Source organism: Gadus morhua, chromosome 12 (assembly GCF_902167405.1).
Source record: "Gadus morhua chromosome 12, gadMor3.0, whole genome shotgun sequence".
Lineage (NCBI taxonomy): Eukaryota > Metazoa > Chordata > Actinopteri > Gadiformes > Gadidae > Gadus > Gadus morhua.
The window spans coordinates 25,660,171-25,680,170 of record NC_044059.1 but is presented as its reverse complement, the minus strand read 5'-3'; the positions used below and the strand labels follow the sequence as shown (position 1 = coordinate 25,680,170).

Here is a 20,000-nt window from a genome sequence, read left to right as displayed (position 1 = left end):
ATGACGTGTTGGCATTGAAGGGGTAGGGTAAGGTATTGAACGGATCTTCATTTGACTAGTGGCTGGTCTAGGACAAACAAGTGTGTTTTTTCCTTACAAAAGACGTACGATAGGAATTCTTGAGTCATGAAGAACGTCTGACTTGTGTGGCACTAGAAATCGATGTGAATGTATATTTATATGTATGTGTTAAATTGTATGTGTGTGCGTGTGCGTGTGCGTGCGTGCGTGCGTGCGTGCGTGTGTGTGTGTGCGCGGTTCTGCATGGCGGTGTACCTGGTAGTTCTGCAGCAGGATGAGGCTGAGGTAGAACTCGCTGAAGGCCAGCTGCAGGTCCTTGATGTTGCGGTGCTTGCAGCGCTCCTCCTGCGAAAGGTGGAACACCGTCTTGCGCTTGCGCAGGCCCGCCGGGGCGTTGCTCTCGCGCTGGGCGTCCAGCGTGGACTGCAGCTCATTCTGGAGCGTGGCGAAGCGACGCTGGGCCTCCGCCAGCTTTTCTACAAGACGGCAGAACAAGGATTTACCGAGCGGATCATTCAATCAGGAGGAATGGATCTCGGAACGAAAAACCGGACACGTTTTCATCCATCTCTCTTCCTTGAGATGCAGAGAACACTTAATGATAAACGTCATGCTCGGCGTCTTGCTTAGCGACGCCTACAGGTAGACGAGGGCTGGGGGTTTGAACCCGCAACATTTTGACCGGGAGTCAGGGACCAGAACCATGAGGACGTCCTGCCAACTTGGTTTTTCTGACCTACAACAGCCACCGTATGAACGTGGCTCACGTGAACCGTCGTACGACTCTTCCTCCCTGCTCTCCCCTCTCCTCTGTCATGCTGCTCCGTCAGCTCCGGGAAGCGGAAGGCAGCAGAGCATTAGGGGGAGCAGGCAGGGAGACCTTTCATGGTTAGGAACCATTATCAGGGGTCAGGGCTGGGTTAATCTTCCCAGGGAAGAAGGTAGCAGAGAGGGAGAGAGATAGAGGGAGAGAGAGAGAGGGAGAGAGAGAGAGAGAGAGAGAGAGAGAGAGAGAGGGAGAGGGAGAGGGAGAGGGAGAGAGAGAGAGAGAGATAGAGGGAGAGAGAGAGGGAGAGGGAGAGCGGGAGAGGGAGACAGAGTGTGTAAGTATGTTTAAGTGTGTTTATGTGTGTGTGTGCGTGCGTGCGTGCGTGCGTGCGTGCGTGTGTGTGTGTGTGTCTTTATGACTGTGTGTGTGCTTGTGTGCATAAGGGTGTGTCTGTGTGTGTGTAAGTAAGGGAGTAAGTGATTGAGCGCATGCTCATCTGTGCGTGTGTCTGTCTGTGTGTGTGCGGGTGAGAGGCCAAGCATAAGCTAGAGAACGGGCGAGAGACGGTGAGTGATTAAGAGAAGAGCGACAGGAAGAAGGGAATCAAGAGAGCACCTGGCCGGTGGCCAGACGCTTGAATTGCATTAATCTCTCTGAGCTCTCGCCTGGCAAAGCTCCACCGCATGACTTTCCACCAGAGGAAACCTGTATCTTCCACCACCATAACACCGTATCAGTGTTCCGCCCCGGCCTCAGTCCTGTTCATCTCCAGCCATGACGGCTGCTCCCATCCTTTTACCTACAGGGTCTGGTTTCAGCAGCTCAATAGTCTCATCAGCATCCACTCTGTCGGCAATGAGACCGATTATCACGCAAGGAGGTACTTGAAGTGCACGGTTCCGGAAGACTCCGCTAGTGTCCATCCACGTCCACTTGTTGTTGAACGTTCTGCCGAGGGTTAAACCGGCGGGTCTACGTCCCCGTAACCTCCTCTATCGATAAGTCATAAGGGCACTTAATAAAGTGCCATATAACACGATAGAGCTGGTTAACTGTCCTGTGGGCATGCCAGCAACCATTCATGAGACTAGCTGATACAGAGGACCTCAGCCTCCCACGTCACATGAATCACATGACCCAGACAGCTGAGACATCTGAGACCCAACCGGACTCCGTTTCCCACAGTAAGAGAGAATTACTGCAGAAGACTCAATGGTGACTTTCACGCTTGGTTGCTTTGGGCACACACACACACACTCACACATACAGACATACTTGTCAGCACACACACACACACACACTCACACATACAGACATACTTGTCAGCACACACACACACACACACACACACACACACACACACACACACACACACACACACACACACACACACACACACACACACACACACACACACACACACACACACACCTGGGCGCACACACACACCTACGGGCACACATGAATACACACCCAAACCAAAGAGTGCCCACAGAGACGCACACACACACACACACACACACACACGTATCCACACATTAATATAAGCACAGAAATACACACATGCACGCACGCAAACACTCACACCCAACAGGATTGCAACAACGGTAGCACCTCTTTGATGTCTACAATGTGGGTAATCCCTGTGAGAGTTGCAGTGCAGTCATGTCCGTGAGTTTGTCCTCTTCGATATGAACGGCACGAGGCATGAGGAAATCAAGAGCATGACTGCTTTCCAGGGGTTGAACACACATGCACGTAAGCACACACAACACACACAACACACACAACACACACACACACACACACACACACACACACACACACACACACACACACACACACACACACACACACACACAGGTCCAGGTCCAGGTCCAGGTCCTTCATGAAGGTATTTCACCTCGTTACTTGAGGTGCTTCCATAACCTCTTCTGATGTCTGTTAATAACTTGTGTGTTAAAGTGTTTATGGAAACAGTGTTTCTCCTGAGGGCCCATGGAAAAAAAGGCTCCCAATGCCAGGAGGATGCTAGTTGGAGTCCCAGAATAGAGACAGCTCTAAGAGCCTTCCACCAGCTCCTATGTTCCAGCCATATACCCTCTGGCATACGATCAACCTGGCCTATTTGTCGAAGTACCGTACTATGTATAATAAACCTTAATTTGACATTCTAAAACAAACTCTTGAACATCAATTGTGTTTGTTTTGTTCCGTAGCTCTAGTTGAGGATACATCCATTATGAACTGGATCAACCTTGACCCAGGGTTCACTCAAAATGATTGCAGTTCCACTTATGAACTCTAGGGGCAGCACCGTCTGCTCACAGCGCAAAAACCTCAATTTCCCTGAGCCTTAGTTCAGACACCAGGATATATGGCTTCCATCTCAGATTACACGGCACACATACTACTGCTGTGCTCCCTAAAATACATGCAGACAGGCGAGGCGTTGGTTAATATGACTGCGCAAACCAACTCTACTGAAGAGCCATGTCTAGAGGCATAACAGTTTGGGATCGACTGCCTCATAAACCTGGACAGACTAATGAGGAAAACATATTAATAATAATTAAAGGCATTATAAACAAAATCATAATCGCAACAATCACAATACATGCACATACAAAAAAACTAAACAATGCAAATAAATAAAGATGAAATATATAATAATCCCAAAACATTTATACAAATAGAATTCATGCAAAAACGATGGAACTGAGTCATTTTAATTTAGGTTGCGGACAATTTTCCAGGAAAAAGCAAACCTGAATAAAACGTGTTGATCTTCAGCAGCTCCTTCTCGCAGGTCTGGAAGAACTTCTCCTCAAACTTGGCGTAGTACCTCTTGACTGTGTCTTCATCTGTGACTGCAGAGGAAAAAGGGAAGGGAAGAAAATGAAAGATTAGCAATTAATATTTATGGGAAACAAGTTGCCAATCAGGCTTCAATTGCACAGCAAAAATACACATTATTTGTTCATGACAATTTTGCATCGTGGTCATTCAACAGTAGACACACACTCATGCAAACATTCAAGTCAAATAAAAGGAAAATGTTCAGCCATTTACTGACCGAACCATGACCACAGTCCAACCCATATAGCAACCAGCCCCAACCAGCCGGCTTGATCTTATTCTTCCTCATTCACGGAAGCCCACATGCTCTTCCTCCCCTAGGTACACTGTGTTTCAGACGATCATACGTACAGAGGTTTCCATTCAGGTTTATAATCCGATCCCATGCCTCTGTCCCCCATCCACCTCCTCTTGCATAACCCTGAATGTCCTCTTTAGGACCGGGGTAACCTATTTAGCATCGATGCTCTGCCTCCAGCCATCCTCTGCCTCCATATGAACCAGGCTATTTGACACCAACTGGCCATTCACCTTTCAAGTGCACCCCATGTGGATGTCTACGCATGGAGTCACAGGAAACACATGCAGATACACACACAGATACCAGGGGCGGTTCTAGACACATTTTACTAGGGGGGCCAAGGAGGGGCCAGTGTTTAACCAGAGGGGCAAAAAAAAGGCACAAATATATATTTAAAGATTATAAACTTTCTTTTACTTTAAAATCATCAAACATTTAATCTGTACAAGAGTTTATAACTTCACCGGTCTGTATTTTTCTGGGTTACAGCAATCTTGCACAGTCTAAAGAGCTCAAAGGACCTTTCCCTCTTCTACTGTTCTTTCCTCATTTCATGATAGCTGCTATTAGAAGAAAAAAAAAAGTAGGGGCATGCATTCGATTTCGTTGCATAACCATCCCACCCTTCTTAACACGGGAAGATAGCTTTCTACACTTTACTCAAATGTATTTGTTATCCCAATGCAACAGCCAAATGGAAGAAAATACGTGGTTAACATCACAACATTGTGTAGCCTAGAGTGACCTAGCAAGTATACTGACATTTGGATACTCGCTGCTGCTTCGATGAGTTTGCTTAGATATGATTTAGTTTCTAAATATATCGAGACCAGAAATTTACAAACTTAATTTCATCATCAGTGTGAGGAACTACAGTAACACGGTTATTTGCAAGAACAACAAGTCACTTACGAAATGAAATCGTTTTGCTTAGCTTCGACTCTTGCAACAGGAGAAAGCGTGGCTCCTTTCTCTAAGAGTAGTCGCTGAGCTCTCATTTACCGAGCAGCAGCAGCACGGTGTTTGTCTTAGCCGCTCTAAGTTACCCGTGTAGGACGTTAAATTAGTTCAGTAAAATCAGTAAAATACTAATTATTTTATTTGGTCATCACAGGGGGGCCACGGACATGTCTACAGGGGCACTGGACCCCTTAGGCCCCCGTGTAGAACCGCCATCGGTACACAAGGACACCAAAACACACGCACGCGCACACACACACACACACACACACACACACACACACACACACACACACACACACACACACACACACACACACACACACACACACACACACACACACACACAGCCGCTTTATGCTTTTGATATTTTCTTATATGTGTGTGTGTGAGTGTACAATTTGGCATTTTGTTTCAACATATTGCCACTGGCATCTAAAGGTCACAGGAAGACCCTTAATCTGGTCAGCAGAATCCGCCAAGGGAAATGCTAAGGGTGAGGCTTTCAAAATCAAACTTTAAGATGAAAAAAAACGATGCAATGAATGCAATATATTTGTTTTTATCTCAGCAAGAATCCAAACTAATACTACAGAGGAACAGCAGGGCTCTGTGTTATGAAGTGAGTCCGGGAAGCGACCGTACGATGGAGAGTCATTCAATTCTGTACAGTACACAGCAAGAATAATAGACAACAGACCCTCTAAGGCTGAGAGATGTCCATATCACACAGATACACATGCACACACACACACACGCACAAACATGCATACACACACGCACACACACACACACACACACACACACACACACACACACACACACACACACACACACACACACACACACACACACACACACACACACACACACACACAGGGGAACACGCACACACACATTAGTACCTGCACAATCAATACGATCGCAAGAATTCAGAGGGGCATAGAAAGAACTAGCAGGCTTAAAACTAGCTCATCATAAAGTACATGGAAAAATAAATTACAATTCCTAGCACACAGGAAACATTGAATAAAATCGAAGCTAATTAAATGACCCAGCAGGTGAAATTACAGCGTGCCCTTATTTAAAAGCATGAAGGAAGACCTCCTTCAGGGACAGTTAGCCCGGATCTGGGAAACATGCCACAATATATCTCCATTGTGTTGTATAAACCAATGTAGGATAACTGCAGTCCTCAGAACGGAAAAACAACATCTCAATAATAGATGGAGCCAGTGAGGTAGGATTCAGCCGGGCACAAGCGGAAGAATGAAGGCTTGTTATTTGGCCCTTTGTAATTTTCAAACAAAAGGAAATTAGTCTGAAGTTTGTTCCCTTGTTTCTAGTGCAAAGGAACAACGATGATTGCTCAGTAAATAATTGGAAACCATTCCTGACCCTCCTCTCCATGCTCACGTAACTCACCGGGGCACAGCCAAAACAACAGACATTCACTACCCGATTTGGCACAAACAAATCCAACATGAGGTTTCAAACCACTGATTTCCCTTCGATTGCGTTTCATTCACATGAACTGTGATAAACATCTGTCCTGTTACACTGTTTGTCCTCTGGATGGACATAATGAACAAATAATATTATCCAAGGGCTAATGCCGTATAGAGAGTGAACATGAATGGGATTCACCTATGACAAACGGGCCAAGATTAGACACAGATTTAAACCAAGTTCATCTTCATCTTTTATTTTTCTCTCTGCATGCATTGACAGTCATCCAAGAAGTCCCACCAACAGCCACCACTCCCCGACCACTGTGCACCGTTGACCTACTGACTGACTGATTGACCGAATGACTGAGTGACCTGCTGATTGACCTGGCAGTCATTCGACAGACTACATAACTGAATGAAGGGCTAAGTGGGATTCAGGCAGTAGATAACGGCATGTCTGAGTGGTGCGATTAGAATGCAACCGCGCGATGTCACCAGGCAAGCTAGCCCGCTAGCTGAAGGACTAGCCAGCTAGCTGAAGAACTAGCCAGCTAGCTGAGGGGCTAGCCATTCGGCGAGGCTACCGACTAGCCTGCCGGCCCGCTGACGGACTGCTCAGCCTATGTAACATGGCAGAATGACGAACGGCCCCTACACAGTGGCTTACAGCTGGTTTCCAGGCAAGCACCAAATTGAATCCCACTGTGTTCAAGCGCAATGCATTACACTACAAATGGCCGCTTACTGTAAGAAGAGAAAAACAACATACACCGCACTGGCGGTAAATATAACAGGGGAGATAAGTGGGGGGAGCCGGTGGCTGACAGACACTCCTAGCAGGCGGAGGACAGCAGAGTGCTTGTACGGTATATATACAGAGCAGATGCACCAGATGAAAGACTATGGGTAGAACATAGAGGTGAACGGGAGGCTGCAGCAAGACCCCTCCACCCTCCACTCGCTTCTGTCTTCGCTTTGATCGACGTCGGTTGTTATGTAGGTAGTTGGAGATCCCACAGGGGTTTGTGTTATACACACACTTGGGTTTCGGCTGTGTGATGTCCATGAACAAAGACTCAAGTCACACACAGACACCCGGCTTGTATTTGAAGGTGTTCCCAACCAGGTGCGACTGGGATGGGTGTGAACTCATTACTATCGACCTTGAAAGCCACTGCCCATACTGTAATTACGCCTTTAAGATAAACAGCATACATAGCAGCTTAATGGTAATGGTGTGGAAGTCAGAAACACATCCGTGAGACGGTTATTACATGGTTTACTCGTAACTGTGATGGATTGAGAGGCACGGGGTGGACAGGAACCTCTCAGACACAGAGCGTCTTCACAGACACTGGGTCTTATTATAACCAAACATGGCTGGAGAAGAGAGACACCCCGCTGCAGGTGAACCCAGGGAATACTAAACAGCTATTCGCCATGGGGATTAGGAAGTAATGTTCAAAGTAACACGACAAAAGGAAAGTGAAAGGAACAGGTGCGAACCATTTTGAAGGGATTTTCAGAAAATGTCTACCCAGACGCATCGAACAGCATAGCGTAGACAAAGGGCAAACAGCCGGCAAAATGGACTTGGTGGAATTAGTAGTGTGATGGTGTATTGACGAGCTGATCTTTGAAACTTGTGGAATTGTGTAACAATCATCCCCGTATTATTGATTTTGGGCCCGACCAGGGAATTGAATTGCAACATTCATAAACGGTCTGTGATTTGCTGTGAAGACAGGCTCGCAACGCAAGCTGCATCTGGCTAGCTTCTGGAACATTCCCTGCAGTATGGGCCGGTTTATGGATTGTATTATTGTGGTTAATGTGTTGTGTGATTAAAATTTGATTTTTCTTCAATTAAAATGTTTTATTAAATGTTTTCTTTTTTAACTCAAACCCCGGGACAACTGTCTCTAAACTGTAGCCTGGGGACCAGACGAATCTGCAAGCTCATGTTCTATGTGCTCTGGCATATGCATCCGGCCTCCCTCCAGGTCCGACAGCAGACCCAATGTCGACTGTGGATGTAATATGTTGCGGGTTTGACACGAGGACTGTACAGGGGAGCGCCTTACGTGCCTAACGTTGAGGCATCTCTGGTTCCCAGCAAGAACCAGAGAACCAGAGATAGTCAGAGTCACCCAGAGAGACCCCAGAGACACAGAGACACACAGAGACCAGCAGAGAGACACAAAGACACAGAGAGAGACCCAGAGAGAGACCCAGAGACACAGAGAGAGACCAAGAGAGACAGAGAGAGACCCAGAGACCCAGAGAGACCCAGAGACATGCAGAGACCCAGAGACACAGAGAGAGAGACCCAGAGAGACACAGAGAGACCCAGAGACACAGAGAGACCAAGAGACACAGAAAGACCCAGAGACACAGAGAGAGAGACCAAGAGACACAGAAAGACCCAGAGACACAGAGAGAGAGACCAAGAGACACACAGAGAGACACAGAGACACAGAGAGAGAGACCAAGAGACACACAGAGAGACACAGAGACACAGAGAGAGAGACCAAGAGACACACAAAGAGACACAGAGACATCCAGATAATCAGAGACACAGAGAGACACAGAGACAGAGAGAGAGAGAGACCCAGAGACATGCAGAGAGACCCAGAGACACCCAGATAACCAGAGACACAGAGAGACACAGACACCAAGAGAACCAGAGACACAGAGAGACACAGTGAGACCGCGAGAAACATACAGAGATAGCAGCCCCCCCACCCCATCCAGGGTGCGATCCCCTGTAGTTTCCTGCTTGCTAAATATAGCTTTGTTTTCCGTGTATCTTTGATATATTGAACAGATGAAATGGAAGATTAACACACACAAAAGATGTGTAAAAACAACAGTGTTGTATTTGAATACAGCCTAGAGTAATAAGTAATACACAAACCAAGTGTGGCGCAAGTACTACAGTAGAAATGCGCGCTGAAGATAGACTGTGTTTACTCATTCAGACAAAGAGTGGATGCTGGTGGGGAGAAAAAGGAGCTCTTGACCCAATCCCCTGGTGGCTGTGAGGAGGCAGCCCCCCACCCCTTCCACGGCATCCCTTCCTCTGTAGTCCACATCAATAAATGATGAGCTCCACGATGCAGCCTCCACAGAACCCTACCCTCACACCCAACACTCACACACGGAAGTATACCCACACACACACACACACACACAAACGGAAGTATATACACACACACGCACACACACAAACACACTCACATGCATGTACAGTACACACACACACACACACACACACACACACACACACACACACACACACACACACACACACACACACACACACACACACACACACACACACACACACACACACACACACACACACAATCTCAGTCCCTCCACACCCAACTTGTTATATTTTCTCCCATGATGACCTGATCCTATAAAACCAGACCATAAATCCTTCATGGAGCCCAGCGACCTCTCCATCACTCAGAAGCAGTTGAGAAAAACAACACTCGCGCACACACACCCACACACACACACACACACACACACACACACACACACACACACACACACACACACACACACACACACACACACACACACACACACACACACGCTCAAGCAAACTAAACATACTGATGCATGGAAGCCACAACTCAACATATCATTTGTCATCTTCATCGGTCAGTGTGCCGCAATCGTTTACATCTGTCATTATAATCCAGAGTGTAGCTGTTTCCCTGTCGAACCATCCTTTGGTTCGCAGGGAGTTTACCTGTGTAGTTGAGATAGAGAGGCACTCTTCTTTAGTGTGGGGTCTGGCCAGATCTGATTTGCTTTATTGTTCTTCCATTCCCACATGCTACATGTGCCACCTCATTGACTCTGTGTAACGACACGATCGTTTGTCGTGGGTAAACTATGTCCCGGTATCAGGTCAACGCCATGGGAAACAGAATCCCTATTTTATGAGCTGAGGTGGTGGATTAGTTTCTCCTTATCTATCCTCTCCGAGCGGAAATGTCAAAATCATAAAAGAGCAAAGAGGGCAAAATTGCTATTAGATTGCTATTAGAATATGTGATTCCCCCCCCCCTCACATTAAACTAATATATTGTGTATATATAACTGTGGTAGCATAGGAAAAGAGAGAGAGAGAGAGAGAGAGAGAGAGAGAGAGAGAGAGAGAGAGAGAGAGAGAGAGAGAGAGAGAGAGAGAGAGAGAGAGAGAGAGAGAGAGAGAGAGAGAGAGAGAGACATAGGGATAAAAGAGGTGTTTCATACCCTCAAGTGCTCGGTATTAGATACATAATCCAAGGCAAAACGAACCACGCACGTGTGCAGGACACACACACACACACACACACACACACACACACACACACACACACACACACACACACACACACACACACATTCTCCTCAAAACATTTTTGCTCAAACACTCCTTAAAACATATTTCCATTGCTGCCTGCAGCCACAATTAACTCTACCAATCACCAAGGAGGAGGGAGACATTAAAAATGTACACTCCCATGGCTCAGACTGCCTGGCTCAGAGGAACGCAGACAGAAAACAGGGAGGGAGAGAGGGACCCTGTTTTTTCAATGCTCCACACACACACACACACACACACACACACACACACACACACACACACACACACACACACACACACACACACACACACACACACACACGCACACACACACAAACACACGCTTACACACACTAATACACAGACACACACAGAACCAGGCAGGCTGTCTTAGCAGCACACATTTCAACTGCGGCAGCGGCATAGTGCAGCCACCCAGCCATGCATGGAAGAGACTTCACACATTCAACACATCCTGAGAGGTGTTGATGACTCTGTACTGCCACTGTGTATATATATAAATATATACATACATATATATATATATATATATATATATATATATATATATATATATATATATATATATATATATATATATGTGTGTGGGTGGGTGGGTGTGTGTGGGTGTGTTTCTGTGCATGGGTTTCTGCATGTGTGTGTACCTATGTCTATATTATGTGTGTCTATGTCTATATGTGTGTCTCTGTGTGTGAGTCTTTGTTTATGTGTGTGTGTGTCTACTTTAAATATGTGTGTTTCATATATCTTTGTGTATGTGTGTGTGTGTGTTTGTGTGTGTATGTGTATGTGCCTGCCTGCATGCGTGTGCGTGTATGCGCCTGCGTGGCTGCGCGTGTGTCTCTGTATGTGCGTGTGCATGTGGGTAAATTCCTGGCAGGGAGGCCGGGCTGAATCCACAATGAGGAAGGAGCAGCAACACGGAGACAGATGGGGTGAGAGAGGACCCACAGGGCCGGGGGGGGGGGGGGGGGTGGCAGCAATGCGCCGGGGACTTGTTCCCCAGATTTACACCCAGGAAGGGGGGATCAAGTGAACAAAAGGGAGGCTGAGATATAGAATTTATGAAGGAGTGTATAAAGAAATGTGATAGGCGAGGAGAGGTTCTCCATTGTGTGCGATGTGTGTTCTACTGACAGTGGGGTGATGTGCATATCTGTGGCGGTACGAAATAAACACATCAGGGCCCTCACGGTGGCTCCCCGTGGTTCCCCTCCCCTGGTCCACCAGATACAGAAGTCCCAGGCAAACGTGAACATGGGAACTACAGTCGAGCCCATTGCAAATAGATGAAGAATTGAATACTTAAATATTTGCACGTATACCCTATTGATTATTCGACTGAAGGTGCTTTCTTCTTGCGGTATTGGCATTACATTACTGAATGTGATTTACTATTTTGGGGGTTTTAAGTATGAAAAATCAATACAAAGTAATAGATCTGTCCATGGTACTACAATAAAATAACATGAATAAGTAATAGGTAAGTAAGAAGGTCATATTTAGAAGCACAGGGAACGTGAAATAAGGACATAAATGAAGGAATTGTCATTTATAAAATCCAAAAAAGCAAGATTGACGTTAAAAGGCTGCAGTAGTCCTGTCTAGACGCATACAAACATTATTATACTTGTTATATGTGCAGACCATTCTTCCTCTGCCAATCTATTATCCAAACAGTGGTTCAATTGGTAGTCTGATTGCCGCAAAAGTGGGTTATTTCAAAAGCAGAATCTTTTTTAAAATAACTGGAGAAAGTAGGGCACCCATAACTCTGCTGATAAACCCAATTCTAAAACTCTTTCCTGTAATGCTTAAAAACCTCAATACATCAAGTTTGATTTGTCTATCCATCATATAATACAACATTTTACTTCAGCCCAAAACTGTCAAAATACTATGACAGTATTTTGTCCAATAAAACCCCTCGAGATCTGCCATGTTTGAAAGCCTGTGTCAATCACAAAGAAACGAATCTCATTAATAATTTCAGCCTTGTTTAATATGGTTTGTGGTTCTTTGTTTTGGGAATATGATCCAATACGGATAATATGAGGGTCTTCTATCCCACCAACACCTGATACTTCTAGGTCTACTGTATCAATGCATCCTTGCTACATACAGTGGTGTTGTTTGTGGAACATTCTTGTTGTCTTTGTGTGTGTGTGTGTGTGTGTGTGTGTGTGTGTGTGTGTGTGTGTGTGTGTGTGTGTGTGTGTGTGTGTGTGTGTGTGTGTGTGTTTTTGTGAGTGAGTGAGTGAGTGAGTGAGTGAGTGAGTGAATGAGTGAGTGCGTGTGTGTGTGTTTGTATTTGCGTGCATGCATACGTCTTGTTGTCTTTGTGTGTGTGTGTGTGCGTGTGTGTTTTTGTGAGTGAGTGAGTGAGTGAGTGAGTGAGTGAGTGAGTGAGTGAGTGAGTGAGTGAGTGAGTGAATGTGTGCGTGTGTGTGTGTGTGTTTGTATGTTTGTGCGTGCATGCACGCGTGCGTGTGCGTCTAAAAAGTGTCCCCATCATGTCCTCTATTACCTCCATGTCTCTGAACTAATGAGCTCTCTTGGTCCAGGGCCCATCCCAGAACATGCTCCATACATTGATGGAGCCGCCATCTAGGGCTAAATTATACAGGTCAGAGACAGGCTAAACGCCCATGGCTGGAAGCACGGAGGACGGAAAACGGGCGAAAAGGATGTTTTAAGTACTCAAACGAAGAAGAAAAAGAACAAGAAAAAGTAGGCCATTAAAGTCGCCAGTCAGTTGGGATGCTGGCAGAGGACAGCGGCATTGACTAGGGAACCATGGGATGGAAATGTCCATAACTCCTGCTTTTCAGACTGGGCGGACAAGCACAGAGTAGCCGCTCTCTCTCTTTGTAATCATCTCTCTCCTTCAGTCGTCTTCCTTTTATTTTTACATCCTTTTACTTTTCTCTGACTTATTCCACCCTACGCGTCTCTCATCGGCTCATTCCGGTGAAAACCCGGCCGCAGTTTGTCGTCCGCAGTCCGCCAGAGCGGGAGGATGTTTGACCCAGACAGACAGCTTTTCATTACACTCTGCTGCTCTGGGCTTTTAGAGATGGGAAAGGTCTTCTGCTCTCCTTCTTCCCAGCACAGGGAAAGAGAGGCCCAGACAAGCGCTAGACACAAAGTCTGTAACACTTGACCTCTTCCCAGACCAAATGTCTGCGGGGGCCTCAGCGTTAACAACCGTGGACGCAAAGAAAGACGGCGTTTATCGGTTTCGATTTGATGCATCAAAACTCTGCGTGCGTTTCACACATCAGACGCGTTTCCCAGATGCCTCATCAAGCCCCCCGATCAGAACTTGCAACAGTATCTCACAGGACGTCTCGCGTTTCAACCAATCTCCAGCCCCGTTACGAACCCCCCGCGCTAATATGATATCCAAACCCTGCGTCACGTCTCGGGCTGATATTAAGCTCGGGAGGTAATGAGGTTTGTATTCCTTTGGCGGTTGGCCAACGCAGAACGTGGGGGAGAATCAGGGGCTTAGTATGCAAGCTCACGCACACGCAGCCGTCTTTCAACCAATAGCAATCAGGGCAGATCTAATGGAACGGGATCAGGTGGTTTTAATGGAGTTCTGCTTGTTGTTTTTTTTGCGGCTTCTCCAGGAATGGAGCCGGAACGCGAAGCAGACGAGACAGGACTTCCCTGAGAGGAAGTTATCAGACTGCGAATCAATTATGAACGATGCAAACTCTGTGGCGGATGATTGATTGGTGGGTGAGAGGGAAGGAGGAGGGGTGGGCATAGGGGGCGTGGGCGAGTGGGATCCCTCACTTCAGTCTGTATTTGAATTCATGGTTCCAGCCATGAATTGGTCCGTCAAAATGCCCGTTCTGCCCTTTGACTCGTTTTTAGACCAATCATGGCTCATCGGGCACCTGATTGGTTGGCCCAAGTCTTCCTCCAGGCCTTCTCGTGTACAAGAAAGACAGGACATTGAGGCTTGTTGGTGTTAGATACTTGATTGTGCTTCACAATCAGAAAACAACCATCCTAGTGGCCAATAATATCACAATACTTTTGCAGTGCACAGATTATCAACATTCGCGAACATCAGGCGACATATCGGACCCATGGGTGCATGATGTGTTGTTTGCTGTGAGAGCTTCTATGGATGAACTGCTAATGTACTTATCAAGAAATGACCGGATCGTTATAAAGTAATGATCTCAATACGTTGGCTCCATCATTGTTCTCTCCAGCAAGGCAGTGAAGCCCCCGAGAGCCCAGATCAATCTTCACTTGGGATTGATCATTCTCACCGCCCAGGTAAATAGCTGGCAAGACATAATGCTGCTGGAAGTAAGACCCAAGGGGAGCTGCAGTCTAATATGAATCATACTCTTAAGGTATACGGTATAGTCTTACAATGTTGATATTACAACTCTTGACAGGTGTTATAAAAGAAAGCGTTATTTGATTTGGTTTGTCAGGGAAGAGAAATAGAAAAGGAAAGAGAGAACGAAGCACGCTTGACAATACAGCCTAACTTGATGTTCTACCAAGGCAGCCTACAAATCCAACTACAACATATGCTACTGTGCATGTGTGTTAGTGTGTGTGCATCCAGGTGTATGCGTGTGCATATGTGCTTGCATGCATCCATGTGTGTTTGCGTGCGTGCATGTCTGTGTGGGTGAGTATGTGCGTCTCAGTCTCTGGACAATATGGCACCACTGTGCCGGGTTCAGGAACTGAGCCAGAACCTTTCTGTTTCAGTCACTGATTCAATAAGACCGAGCTGGATGAATGATAAACCAGAATAGTAGCGTATGATGGGAGGATGGAGGCGGAGGTAGAGAGTGGAGAGAGGGAGAGGAGGAGGAAGGGGAGAAAACAGCGGAGATGCAGGAGACGAGTGAGATGTCAGCCAGCCTGGCAGAACATATCACAACTTAGTAACGTCCAGCACTGGTCCACCGAATGGGTGTGCGTGTGTGTGTGTGTGTGTGGGGGGGGTACATTGCAAGTACATTGCACTGTACTTGCAATGTGTTTTTTTGTATTATATTGTGTTATGGTATGGCATGGTAATCATCTTTAAGTATTTTATATTCAGCAAGGTGAATGGATTCATGTTATCCCAAGCACAGGAGAGAAGGCTGAGTATTTATCCAGAGTTTAATGACCGTTTAATATTTCAACATTAATCTAATAGAGGTGGCTACAGTCCATTACTTAAGGCAGCCGGGGCTGAAATATTGCAGAGCCGGTAGAATCTCAATGAGTGTGTCGAGAGGAATGCTGGGAAGTCATTTTTTATTTTTTAATAAACCAGCATAACTGATCCTCAATGCAACAAGCTGAAATGGCAGCAATCACTCCTGATGAAATTACTCATCACTAGTCACTCCTTCCATTCCCCCCTCGGCTCATCACCCTCTTTCCTCCTTCCCTCTCTCCTCTCTCCTCTCTCCTCTCTCCTCTCTCCTCTCTCCTCCCTCCTCTCTCCGTCTCTCCTCTCTCCGTCTCTCTCTGGATAGAGCAGAACTCATAAGGCTAAAGCCCACTCAACAGATAGATAGATATTTATTTGTCCTTGCGGAAAATTGTTCTGCACCATACAGTACATCTGATACACTCATTGACAGAAAGGGACAATAAAGAAGACAGCTGGACAAGACAGGACAGAAAACGATTTTTCCTCAACCCCCACCCTCCCCCCCACATCACAACACCAGGACAAAAGACAGATAAAAAATACAAATGAGAATGGAAATTAGGTATCGTAACCACATACGCAGATAGGCTCCTGTCCTGGCCTCTCTGTGGGTCTTTATGGCGTCTCTACTCCCAGAGCAGCTTAACCCCATTAGGTGAGGCTGCTCCGTCCGGTCGCGCCTCATTAATACAGCAATACGGTTTACGTCGGCCTCGCAGCCTCGCGCGGAACGTGATTGATATTAATTGCCTATCTAGTCCCCGCCGGATCCAGGAAGAACGGGAGCGAGAGGGTCTTGGTCTTGTTTACCGCTCCGCTGATCAGGATAAATTGGGGTCTATCGCTTGGGAAAACATGGAGTGATCAGTACTTTTCCGTGAGGAAAAATTGTTAGTGAAATTAAAATGGTTTATATTTCTTTACTACTATTCCAATAGGAAAATAATTTAGGGCCATTTTTAGCATTCATATGTTAAATAACATCATTAGAGCAAGAGACAAGGGTAGAAGCGTGTAAAGGTTAGGAAGCCAGGTTAAATGGTATGACATTCTCCCCACGTGGGAAATCTGGTGTTATCACCTGGAACGAAGAATGAAGAACTGTAGCAGCTGTGAAAAGGCTGAACAACATCAGGCCTATTGGCCAGCCCTCAAACTCACTACTCTTTCACCCCTGTGATTGGTCCCTGATCTGCACCCTTTCAGGCGATTGGAAGGGAGATTTAGAGAGGGTGCGCTGACTTGTTTTACATGTGTTCAAAACAAGCAGGGCAGCTGTGCGGTTTAGCACTTTTACCGCGCCATTCTAGGGCCAGTTAGTGGCCTTCTTGGCTTTCCATAGTGCCTTTCCTTTTGGTTTTGAACACACGGGTTTGCATGCCATTGCATCATCTGGATCCTCTGCCATGCCTGGCCTGCTGAATAATACCACGTTAACACTGGTTAATAACAGCATGGTAAAATATCACAGAATAAGCTGGTCTGGATAGATATAACATGACAATAATACAACAACAGAGGCATTAAGCCTATACTTCCACAAAGGAATACGACAAAAAATAAAAATGCTTTTTGATACATTTGGGTTAATATCTAAAGAATTGGCAGCTGATAAATGGAAACAGGAAATTACATGCTTTATGATTTTGTCCAACGGGGCTTTCGTGTTTTACAAAAGCCCCATTGGGAAGGCATCAGTAATTCCCCTTGGGAGGGTAAGTAGTTATCGCGTGTCAAATTCAAAATGAAACTACCATGACAATAGATTGTGTATTAAGACAACTAACGAACCAAAGAGAATAATGTCAGCATGGTACCGGCAACCAGTCATAGGCTGCGGTATAAAAAACAAAAAGGAAATCCTTTATTCAACCTCCTACTTCTCTAACCTCCAAGGCTGAAAAGCCTTTTGACAGCTGTAATAGCACACAGCCACCTTCCTGAGAGAAAATTGCTGCTCCGTTTTTTGTGTCTCGCTCTGAGTGTTGTCACGCGCCCTGTGAATGTGTGCATGCATGCGCGTGTGTGTGTTTGCGTGCGTGCAGGTAAATGCGGCACACAGGTTTGTATGTATTTCAGCATGCCTGAGCAGATCTGTGTGTGTGTGTGTGTGTGTGTGTGTGTCTGCGTGACTTTGACCAGTGTGCGTGTGTGTGTGTGTCCCGTCCCATTTCTGTGGGCTGTGTCATTATCGACATCTTGCCCCCGCTGCTCCCCGGGATGTTGTAGCCAATAGCAACCGACGCCGGGATACGGCCCGTTCTCTGCAGCAGGCAATTCCTTTCACATCACTATGAGACTGTGTGTGCATGCATGCGAATGAGCAGGTGTCTTTAGTCTGGGTGTGTTTGTGTGTGTGTGTGTGTTTGTATCTTTGTGTGTTCACGCGTGTGATAGCACCATGATTAAGCGTCAGTATTGATTGTTCCATAAAATGGGGCTTCTCTGTTTCGGCATATTTCATGATTTATTCCACAAACGAAGCCAGACGTGGAAGCACCATTAAGGCAGCGTTTTATCTCAACTGTGAAGGGAATAAATATACCCACAGACACATGCAGATCATGGCCGGCTTACCGGACACTGAATCCGCACATTGAAAGCAAGCAGTCAGCACTGCGCGATCAATATGTGTTGATTAGGCCTGCTCAGTGCCTTTTGTATTGCAAGGCAAGCAACAGTGTGTGTGTGTGTGTGTGTGTGTCTCACACAATCAATACTCTGATCTCTTATTAGACTGTCTGGAGTCACACATCCCAACGGGGCGAATGAAAAGAGCAGTAGAACCGACCCACTGTGAAATGAGCGGAAAAGTCACCGGAGCATGATGGGAAAAAATATGTTTCCGAGACGACATGTTCGAAAATTCAAGCTGTCCTTGAAGGCATCAGAACTTATGCTTTATCAATCCAAGAGACGGAATAATGGGCCCCCCTCACTCAATCCCAGCTGCACTTTTGTCTCGTTTTCAGACAAAAGTGAAGCAGTATTTTGGTTTGTATTTCATTAAGAACAGTATGATGCCGGTTTGCCGGATGATATTTCTTATCCAAAGATTTATTCCTTATAAAAGGTATGTTACTCTAATGGTTTCAGGTGTTATATATTCAGTACGCTCCTAAGAAGCATAAATCATGCATGGTGTTTTCCTTTTATCCAAGGCCGGATCCAAAACTCTGAACACCCCAACTCATCGGGTAACAACATAGCTCCGAGCTCTGCACCTTCCCAAAGGTGTGTTTTAATTGCCTTGCTCAGAGGCACATAAGCGGTGGGTTCGGGTAAACAGCTTCATTCCCTCAGTCCGTCTTCCAACCCACATTCTTTGCAGCCCGGCTACGGATTTGTCTGGTTTCTAAACTCACTCCCAGTACAACCCAGACGCACACTCAGGCAACACTCGGGGCACTTGGCAAAGAGACATGAAAACCTTTTTACACGGAATGTCCCGTTGGGACGATGCGTATGAAACAGTCCAAGCCTGCGCCCTGTTCTGGCAGAGCGACTCTAGGCTGTGGGTCACTATGCACCACAGAAGAGAGAGAGAGAGAGAGAGAGACACTGCAGGGTTCAGCTATCGTTTACGGAGGCTCGGCTTGGTGAACTAGTGTCACTGCAGCCTGGTTTTGGAATAAATCAAAGGTCAAGGTCAATAAGAACTTCCATAGGTTCACAAATGTGACGTTTAAATATATGAATAAATAATGAATCAATGATAAAAGTATTCAAAATGATTACAATATTATGAATACTGTTATTTTCGAAATTACTCTAACGTATTCATTTCTAAAAGTGATTAAAGGAAGTTTGGTGTTTTCCTTATTAATTTTCTTGAATGATGAATTTGTAGAAACACTGCGGCAGCAGTGCGTACGTTTATGGGGCAAGTATACAGACGAGCCATGCTAATTACCCTCCCCTTTGTCTCTGTTACCATGGGAGCTGGTCATGTGACCACCCGCATGGGTGTGTCCATATGGACCTAAGAATACCTGTGGGGTGGCAATGTGGCAATGAGAAAAAAGAGAGAGACAGAGAGAGAGAGAGAGAGAGAGAGA

General features: G+C 46.0%; 1 protein-coding gene across 1 annotated transcript in view; it reads right to left on the bottom strand.

The window, feature by feature from the left end:
* Window positions 1–20,000, bottom strand: part of xpr1a (xenotropic and polytropic retrovirus receptor 1a) — a 67,873-nt gene that overhangs the window by 18,742 nt on the left and 29,131 nt on the right. The window contains exons 3-4 of the mRNA XM_030371989.1: window positions 3,559–3,660; window positions 277–497 (exon numbers count right to left, since the gene is read on the bottom strand). Coding sequence (XP_030227849.1) covers window positions 277–497; window positions 3,559–3,660 — 323 coding nt within the window. The remainder of the gene's footprint in view (window positions 1–276; window positions 498–3,558; window positions 3,661–20,000) is intronic.